This window comes from Esox lucius, chromosome 20 (assembly GCF_011004845.1).
Source record: "Esox lucius isolate fEsoLuc1 chromosome 20, fEsoLuc1.pri, whole genome shotgun sequence".
In the NCBI taxonomy this organism is placed as follows: Eukaryota; Metazoa; Chordata; class Actinopteri; order Esociformes; family Esocidae; genus Esox; species Esox lucius.
The window spans coordinates 5,091,567-5,101,856 of record NC_047588.1 but is presented as its reverse complement, the minus strand read 5'-3'; the positions used below and the strand labels follow the sequence as shown (position 1 = coordinate 5,101,856).

The window sequence follows — 10,290 nt, the reverse complement described above, 5'->3', positions numbered from 1 at the left end:
TTCCAGTTAGAGCACCCTGATGGTGTGCAAGTAATTGAAGGGCGGAACTCCCAGCTGGATCCAGTGTGAGAAGAAAACGCCTGGCTTCAGCCTTCATGTTGCCCATTTAAATTAGAACGCTTCTTTCCCGCTCACTGGAGTATGACTAAAGCAGATTGCTGTAGAATTATATTTAACGCGTTATTTAAGGATCCTATGCTGGCTCGCTAATAGCTAGAAAGTACTAGTGCTCCATCCCAATCAGGTCACACTTCCCCAAAAGTAACCAGTAGATTGTATACACACATTTTATTTGGTCTACATTGTATACACAAAAGTAGACCAAAATAAAATGAAACAATCCTCTAGACTGCAAACAATTCAGTCCTTTATTAAGACATCTTGATGACAGAGAAAAACAACAATAGTTACAATAAAAAGATTCCATTTCATTTACAGATGTTAGTACATCTCCGAAGGCCTAGCTGCTTACAGATGGACCAATCCAAGCCTTCAATTGTTTGGATTTTTTCCGGCCGGTTTCTTTTCAATTTGCATCTCAGTCCAGAACGTTGACGTGAAAACTTCCTCTACCTGGCCGGTATCTCAAATGTCAACCCGTTTCCTGTATCGTGCGCTATTTTTAAATTGCTTTCAGGACAAGAGCAGTGCCCCCAAAAAGGAAACTTAACATAGGATGTCATTTAAGATACAGTCCTGCTCTACATACATTTAAAATGGGAGGGGGTCGTCCAAGCTGGAGCGAGGGCAGAGCACTAAGCCAACAGAGCTGCCGTGTTGAGTCTTGTCGAACGTGGGTGGGTTGGGGGAGGAGCGGGGGGGCGGGGCGGTGGAGCAGTTAGGGCCTAGGACATGGTGATCTGCATGGACTCCAGCATCTCCTCCACGGCTTTCACGGAGCATTTGTTCTCCTTCGTCCCGCGACCGGCCAGCTGCGTGACGGAGACAGAGAGAAAACATCAGGTCATCAACTGCTTTTAGAGGCCAAAGAGCGCATGGCTGGCTGAGGGAGTGAGAGCCGAGCCAGCGCAAAAAAAAAATGCAGCTCCCCTCGCACCCCCCAACCAGAGTACCGTGATAACCTCACAGCCCCATGTCACGCTCCAGCGCAGCGAGTCAAAACAGATCCATCTGTTTCACGACATGCCAAGGCCCGACTAGGTCACCAGATCTTAACCCAATCGAACGGTAACGGAAGACTCTGTAGCGATGCCAGAGAGCCGACCATCACAAACAAAACACCAAATGATGGGATTTCTCAAGCATGAATTGTGTTGCATCTAGTCCTTCCAAAACACCTCCAGACATTAGAAATTGATGCCCAGGCACATTGAAGGTGTTCAATTTAATTGTTCGTTAACAAAAAAAAAATCATTTAATTTGGCAGTTGCCATTAGAGGTTTCACAAAACATAGCATAGGGTTCCCAGGAACCGCATAAGACCATATAATTATTTTTATGCTTGGGTACGGATATGATATGCATTGTAATTGTCAAGTGGCACCATTCTGGCTACAGGGAGACAAGAGCGCCAGGATTTGGAAACAAAAAGTGTTGATTATTTATTTACTTTTTAAACTTTGAGGAAAAACCCTTCAATTAGCACAAAACCAATAAATAAGACATTGTGCAAAGCATCATTGTCAAACATAATATAATGACAGGGAACCCGCTGGAATGTCATATCAGCAGCCTCACAAAGTCAGGATAATAAGGACAGAAGTACACGAACCACCGCAGGAAGCAGAGTTACAGAAGATAAGAACCACCTGGTTCTTAAGGGATGTTTTTGGCTGGTTGTGTGAGAGCTATGTGTGTCTGTGTGCGAGGGGTGAACAAGGGCCAAAATGTACCAATGACTCACGGCCTTGCGGCCCCTCACTGGAACCGCCCCGGATGGCCCCGTTGGTAACACAGTAAAAGTTCAGATCGTGTTCTGGACACTTCGGGTTCAGCTGTGCCACGTCGCAGCGCAACTAAGAGGCTAAACAACAGGGCATGAGCCAGCCCCAGTTCACCTGCCGGGCGGAGCTACTTGGCCAGGTCTCGCAGGAGTATGGGCGTCAGCTGTCACAACATAACAGAAAACGGTTCCAGGCTCACAAGAGAGCCTTCAGAGAAAGTCCCAGACACAAAACTGCTCCAGGAGAAAAACTTTCTCCCCTCTGGGGAAAATGAACTAGGGTGGCAGCTGCCCTTGATTGCGGCTTTCCACAAGAAGGGCGTCTGTTCTGCAGAAACATTGGCAGATCCTTCGTAATCCTGCTCCTGAAGCGCACTGCACGGATTCTCACAAAGACACACTCGCAAACTGGATAAAGAGCAGGGATGTCACCGGGCCCGAGCCTTCAGGGCTTAATGCCTGGACCTTTGTTTTTTGCTCAGCCACATATTACCATGGCGGGTAGATACAGGCATTCTATCTCCCAGCCAAAAGGCTTACACAGACAGACAGTATATACACCCAGATTAGGTTCCGGCCTAAAAAAACTGAATTAATTACTTTAAAGGGGAAGTACACCTGTTTCGACATACAGCTTTATTTCCACTCTTTGAAGTTTTTAAAATGGTTTGATTGTTACAGAGAATTGGTTGACACATTAGCATAGCACCTGAAATGACTGTAGTATAATACAGTATGAAACTGTGCCTTGGTATGTTATGAGATTCTAAAAATCAACTCATTTTACATCAAAATCCTGTCCTGCTTTTGTAATTAAAGATCTGCTGCGCCATAAATCCATTCTGTGGAAAACAACAAAAACATGCAAATAGGGCAAATTAATTTAATTTAACCTTAGAGAAACCATTCTCATTACACAGAACTAATTCTCATAATTCCCATCATTATACACCCTCCAGAATGAGATTCTGTTGGGGTGGCAGAAGTAATTTTCCAACACGCTCATACTGCATTGCAGTCAAAAGAAAATGATGCCTTAGCAAAATGTGACAACCTTATTTCTGTAACTTTTTTATTATAGAAATATAAACATAAGCACAGAAATATTGAAAACAAGGCAAAAAGTAAAAAGTGGGTGAAGCTCCCCTTTAGACATGAATCCAGACAAGTGTTTTAGTGCTTCAGACACAACTTTGTTTCTTTATCACAGTGTAGTGATCAATGCACTTGAGGAAATACAACTACCTCAGCTGTATGTTGACATTAACCTCAATCTGTACAAAGGCTCCTTTCTTAATGTTATCTATGGGAAACAGCTGGCTAAATCAACCACACTCACGTTTGGCCTAAAAATAGGCTGTCCATAGAGTCCTGCTCACTTTATCCTAGCTATCAACCAGAGGCTGAAATGGCTATGTCATAAGGCCTCAGCCCATGTGCGGTTTCTGAACCTGGTAGAGGTAAGCTGATGACATTCTTCTCTAGGGAAAGGCATGTTATCAAAAACATGCTCTCTCACACAGATGCTTTTCTTTCCCAATGGTCTGGCCTGGAAGCAAAAGACTAAATCAAAGGTAACGGCTGCAGTAAGTCCAAAACTTACTGTAAGCCGCCAACATTTGCACCAGTAAATAAACCAACCAATGAGCACTCTTGAGTCTTCACAAAACAACAGTAAGCTATGGCAGGAATAGACTAGCCTCAGCCAGCAGGGAAACCTCACTGCTCTGAACTGTACTGACCACTCTGACACCTATCCCGTGAAAAATCTCAGCGTTAAGGCATTACAATTTTCTTCCTTCCTTCAATTTCTACCCAGTTCCCCCCCACCCCAAAGTTGTGCTTATGGCTATGTCTCATGAGACGTGTGCCCCCCAAAAGGATACCAGTTAAGGTTCTTGTTACAATAACTGTTACGTTGGCATAGGGACAGTGGCACTGGGGCAAGCCTCCTAAGGCTTGTGCAAAGGTGGTTTATGAGTGTGTGTACACACACGCGTGTGCTCATGAAGAAAGCTGTTGTGTAGAAAGAACACAGGTGTGCAGGCAAACAGTCAAGCAAGAGCAGAGCAGTGGACACCATCTTGGACCTTTTATCAATTAAACTATTACGAAAAAAAAATCCACCCCCAAAAAAGAAAACGGGACTACTTCCCCCCCACATGGCCGATGTGCTGTTTTTGGCTGGACCTAGAGGGTAGCGTATGGGCCCTATTCCGGAGGACGCGCTCCTCACTGCAGACCAACAGCACACCGCTAAATCAACACCCCGAATAATACCACCGACGTCCCCAAGCTAAGCCTCTTCATACGCATTGTTGCGCTGAATAACGGAAAGCTTTACGGTAAACCTTGCATATTGAAGTTCAAATCCACATTGGACGAGGTCGGGTTTCCCACAGTGCAATATAAAGTGCTGCCACTCCGGGCACCTGGAAAAGCTCTGTGCTGTATACACAATCAATCCGTTATTATAGGAAGAGGTGAGGCGAAGCTTGCTGTCAACCATTCATGCCCCTGTTTGCGTAAAGCACACACACCCATACACAGCCTGTATAATGTTTCCAGATAGAGGGGGAAAAAAACTGTTTCCAAGTCTGTCGAGAAGAGGGGGGGGGTTTGGTGAAGAAGAAAATTCACCTTTTGGCAAAGAAGTAATTTCCGAGCGTGACTCATGCATTTGTGTTAAAGCGGTGACGGGGCGTTGATGACGGTTAGTGTTTTCCCCTAATGTCCCATTACCCTCGGCTGCAAAAGCCAGGCGGACAATTAACTCGTCTGCCGGGGGTTCAGGGACCGTACAGGCTCCGGGCTCGAAGTGCAATCGTCGACTTGAAAAAGACGAGTCAATGGCGAGGAAAAGACGGCGCTATTTTGAGAAGTCGGTGACGCAAACGGTGAGAATGTGTGACGCGAGTATCTAATAGGGGGTAATCGCAGTCACTGGAAGAGAGGGGGTGTGTGTGTGTGTGACGGGCTGGGGGACGTGGTTAACGGCCTTCTGGCTAATTATCAGCACTTCGTATCAGCCGGGTTGTCAACGTGTCAACGCCGGGGCCCTAATTACATTTGTTACCGGCCCCGGGCCCAGTTGCCCTGACCCGTGCGTGACAACACCGTCGCTAGACAACCTTTTCTCACACGGAGGTATGACAGCCAGCGGGTACGGTGGGACGGCAGACACACAACTGACCCTTTAACAGACCCATCAATCATCCGGCCCAGTCAGACTGCAGCCGGGTTAGGGCTGCCACGGTGGACAGCAGCTCCTTCTCAAAGGCCTCAGAGGCCATTTAAAGGGGGGGGGGGGGGGGGGGGGGGTCAAGTCAACCTTCTGCCCTGTCATTTTTACTCTCACACGCTGGTGGGGTCCTGGTTGCCGTCCTGCCCCTGCTATTACCAGGCAACATAAAACAAACACGGCAGACCGGGCCAACAGGTTGTAGGTGGGGCCAGCCGGGACCCTCTCCCCGTTCCCTGGCTGGTATAGGTGCAGCACGGCCATCTTTCTGCCACTTAAACAAAGGTCACGCAAGAAAATAATTGATTGAAACTTTTACAACACACATTTAGTTGATCTTCACATTGTAAATTGTTAATGGTTGGCAAAGTATTGTAGATGGAACAACTTTTTCCCAAAGATTGTTCCGTTAACTAAACTCCAAAACAGGGTTTAGGATGGGTTTGAAAACCCCAATTCAAAAAGAAATATCCTATGCATCTCTCTTCACCCCTGAGGTACAGTGAAAACAGGGCGCAGCCCTCATTAAACGGGCTGTGGCTGGTCACATTCCTTTCCTCAGAAACGCTTCACTGCTGGTGGAAGGACACTTCACGCCACCACCGGAGATGTCCCGCCCTCTTCCAGCTCTTCAGCATATTAAGAGAGCACCCGGTGTGCCCAAAACCTAGTCTTCAGTGGCTTAGCAGGGGGTACCACTAAGCAGGGGAACTGCTTATTAGAGGTTTAACTGTCCGAGGCTACATAAGCAGAGGGTATGGCAGTAATGGGTTAATGCGAAATACACCCCTGTGAGTTTCTGGCAACGGCGCCATGGCAACGGCATAAACCATTTTAGTGATACCATCTGAGTGCCGGTTCACTTTTTCCCCTGACAGCCCCCCCCACCACACTTTTTCCTGCAAATTTCAAAGCTGAGTAGACCCTGATCCCTCCCCCCCCATTACACACCTCTCTGTTCCATTAAAAACGAGCATGATAAATCTTTGGGGGCGAACTGATAGCCCAGGTGTACTTTTGCGTTTTACTCAGTTTAATATTTTTATATATTTTGGGGAAATGTGTAGGCCATGTGGGCTTAAGTCAACACATTAGCTCAAATGTACCCAAATAGACACGAGGTCTGAAACTGCAGAACCAGGTTCAAGACGGGTAAAAAATTTAATCACACCTGGTCACAAGCAAAACATTTCAAATCCATCACTGGGGCATTCTAAAACACTTGTGGTACAAGAACGGTTAAAGGACAATGTAACTTCTTTCCCTAAAAAAGTCTACTCTCCAATACATTATAAGTGTTAAACAGACATTACAAACATTCAAACTGTACAGTGGAAGATGATAAAATCAGTGGAAGTAATAGGTACGTGCTCAAACGTCCTGAAACCTTCCATTTCACACCATGTTACTTGGTGGTTTTTTGGTAGCGTGTACAAACGCAGCCAAAGTCTGTAACTTTCTATATGTTTTGTCATTTAGCTGACACTCTAATCCAGAGAAAACGAATGATGTATTTCAGTTTCTCTTGGCCTGTAGACATCTTTCAGGGGAAGGAACTATCGAAGTGTTGCTCACCTGATAGGCTCGGTTGATTTGATTGGCGGCCCATGCAGCATACTTCACATTGGCCTTCTTCACTGCGGCGTTCACTTTGGGGCTGGCGGCAATGTGGCTTGCAGACTAAAGAGGGGGAAGGAAGAGGGGAATAGAAAGAGAAGAAGTGTCATATCAGAACTTGGCAAAACAGCAATGAAAGCCCAACTGAGATGCAAGCGCAACCACGCCGCAACCACCATCACATCGAGTAGGAAAAAAATTATTATAATAATTGGCCCGGCAAAACACGCAGAGAGCATTTTACGGGAGGGGGAAAAAGTGAGTGTTTTATTCGATGCTCCCTGAAGTACGCAAACGAACCCACGACCCCCACCCCCAAATCCTGTGTCACTTAATGGTCTCGGATTTCTCCCACACCATAGATAGCCGGTGATGACAGGGCCCGGCGAGTCTTCTGAACCCGTGGTAAGGGGGGGGCAGACGATGTGAATCATGCTCTCCGCCCGCCCTAACCTCAACAGCTCCCCTCGGCACCACAAATCCCATGTCTTTTCCATGTTACTGCCGTCGTCTCCACAGCGCTAACCCCGCTGGGATTACACCGGCAGCACTTCAAAAGGCATTCCCATGGAGACACGCTGAAACTTCTGACTCCGCACCAGTCAGCCTCTCTTGTTTTTGTTCCTCTATCTTTTGCTTCTGGATATCAGCAAGCCGTTTGTCTTTCTCTTCGTGGTGAGCTCCGGCCTGTGATGTCAGCCGAGACAGACTACCCCTGGATGATGTCAACGCTGACTTCACAGCTGCAGTGGCCACAAATGACTCGGCTGCACCACCAGGTGCACTGAACATATAAGCTAATATCTCTTTGGGTTTTTCCAGGCTTTTGGTGGTGTTCATGAAGCTTTACAGTGCTTTTGTTCAGAATAAATAAACAGTCAGGAGGTCATTGCCTTGGAACAGGCCGTGTTGGATAATTGGTACATCGGTTTTTTATGACCAAAATGAATCTCTCGTGGGCAGTTTGGAAATTAATAACTTTCAAAAGATTAGATTTTATTTCTTGGTAGCAAATAGTGATGGTTGATGATTTGACAGAGGGGCATTAAGTCCTTTTACGTGACCAGGTGAACAGGAAAAAGTTCATGTTTAGACGTTTTTAACGGATGCTCAATGTACACACTGCCACATCCAAGGTCTTTTTCAGCTGTATGGGCCAAGAGTTACACACAGTTTGGATTTCTTGAAATAATCACAGCTAACATGAAATAACGTTAGTGCCCGTAGAGTCCATTCGGTGTTTACGAAGGCTACTCCTTAAAGGCGGTGATCGTCATCTTGTGGCCGAACACCAGAAATTCTCATTGAGAACCACAAAAATTCAACTCTATTTACAAGTTACTTTTGAGGGCATTCCACATAACTGAATAATAATTAGACTTGTTTTAGCTCATATGAAAGTCCTGCTGAACTTAATCTCAAATTAAGCATTTTCCTTGGTCAATAGAGCCATTGGAACTGTCTCGAAATGTTCAGCCATGACATTACAGTATAACCAGGTTGACTTATTTTCTCTGTCTTTTTGAAAACTAAGGTGTGAGGGAAGCCCTGTTGAACCCACACTCATTTCAAAATGGTGGAGGTACAATTTGTTTATTTTTGCACATTCATGAATTTGCTAGGGATGTTGTCTACACGAAATACATTTGCTATGATTTCTGGATATTGGGGTTTGCTTAACGCCAGGAAATGTAGATTGTCTGTTTCTACCAGTGAAATGCATAAATTTGCATGGAAATGTTATAGTACATATGTTAATATTCATCAAAATAGGTATTTGGCGAAGACCACAACCAAATATAATCTTAAACAACTGTTAAAGAAATATTCCAAACTACAATGTAAGTGTATAATCCTCAAAGGTTTTAATTTATGTCAATGTAGCATATGTTAAATACAGGCAAACATGGATTGAGTGCATCCCTGCCCTTCAGAGGAGTTGTGTACTGAAAAACATTCAACAACCAAAGTGGAAAACCAAAGGTACAGTATGTCCAGACCGATATGAAGTTAAAAAGCCCCTTCAAAGCCCCTGGAATAAATCCAGTGGCTGTGCTCCTTTCATGGTAGGAGGTGTTATGACTGCCTGGGCCCTTGCGGCAGTGGAGCGCAAACACTGGAAGGCCTGTGTCAGAGGGCCGGGTTAGTCGCTTTGCCTCTGCTCTGGCCCTCCACCAGACCTTATTCCCGCCCTCTCCGTTTGTGTTCTTATGTCAGGACTCACTTACATATGATGCATTGGTGTGAACTGACAACTTCCTGTTTAAATAAATATGCAGATGAAAGGGGCAGGGTGGATGAAATCAAAACCTTAACATGGGCTTTACATGGGCTTGGGAGGTGGCAGCAGCCCCCCCCCCTCAGCTCTTTATTGATTCTAGTCATTTGGGTCTTAAATATAAAAAATGCTAAGAAAAGCATGGAGGAGTAATATTACCAAAACTTTCAACTTAAAAAGGGCACAAAAAAGGAGAGTTCACCCACTGAGCACTGTGCTCTTGTAGCAGGCCTTCACATTTAGCCATCCAAAGGAGACCCATCCCTCCCTGCTTCACTCATCGTCTGACAGAAGTTGGAACTCACCATGTAAAGGCCGAACAAGGCCCTCATATTTCGGTTGTTCAGCTTCAGCGCCTGGGCGAAATACTTTCTGGACAGCTCCAAGTTTTCCAGTCCCCCCTGGGTGTACTTCACCTGCGAGAATAAGAGATTGAAACGCGGGCATGAGGCGCGCCAACCAACGGGGGATCGTGCAACGCCTTCATGGTGTCGGAACGAGCATGACTTGACCAGCCGTGTCAACAGCGGGAGTTCTCGAGCATGCACTCCTGCTGGCGGTAAAGTAGCGGAGGGGCGCTTGTGTGACAGGGAGCCATTCTGTTCACCAGGACTGTTCATCAGTGGATATACGAAGTCGTACCTACCTCAGCATACTGCTCACAGTACAAGTGATTGTGAGGGTTGGTCATCATCAGCTCCTCCAGACAGAATGCTGCTTTTCCATAGCTGTGGAAACAAGGGAACAATGACCAGATTGATGACTGACTGTGATGGACGTTTCATTTTTCAAGATGGGGCGGGGCTCTCATCTTTGAGCACTCCACCCATTTCAAACTAAGAGTGAATTGTATGAGAGTAATATTTCTGTCACCCTCATAGAACTTCAGATCTGTTTTGTATTTTCAATAATTCCATCTTAAGTTTTGAAATTAGGACGTTGGTTTAGTACAAAAGCTTTAAAACAAACAGCGTAAAATACAAACATTTTCGATAACATCTAACCAGGGTTTGCGATGGTATAAAGACTTTCAACCTTACTAATGCCTTAATCGTCACAAACTGAAATAATTCCAAGAAATGCCTGAATGCTTTCTGTATATTTCGCCTTCAACACTTCCATGCAGGCCACTTCAATGTGTCCTCGACTCACTGTACCTTTAAGTTGGAGGAACGTTTGGGAGGAAACAACAATTATTTGCCGACTAAAGAGATCTGGCACTCTGCATTTCTAGCTACATTGGCGAAAAGT

General features: G+C 45.5%; 1 protein-coding gene across 1 annotated transcript in view; it reads right to left on the bottom strand.

The window, feature by feature from the left end:
- Positions 1-355: 355 nt before the first annotated feature.
- The window catches only part of emc2 (ER membrane protein complex subunit 2), a 34,001-nt gene continuing 24,066 nt past the window's right edge, over positions 356-10,290 (bottom strand). Inside the window, exons 8-11 of the mRNA XM_010905666.4 lie at positions 9,686-9,767; positions 9,345-9,455; positions 6,720-6,824; positions 356-932 (exon numbers count right to left, since the gene is read on the bottom strand). Coding sequence (XP_010903968.1) covers positions 846-932; positions 6,720-6,824; positions 9,345-9,455; positions 9,686-9,767 — 385 coding nt within the window. The 3' untranslated portion in view covers positions 356-845. The remainder of the gene's footprint in view (positions 933-6,719; positions 6,825-9,344; positions 9,456-9,685; positions 9,768-10,290) is intronic.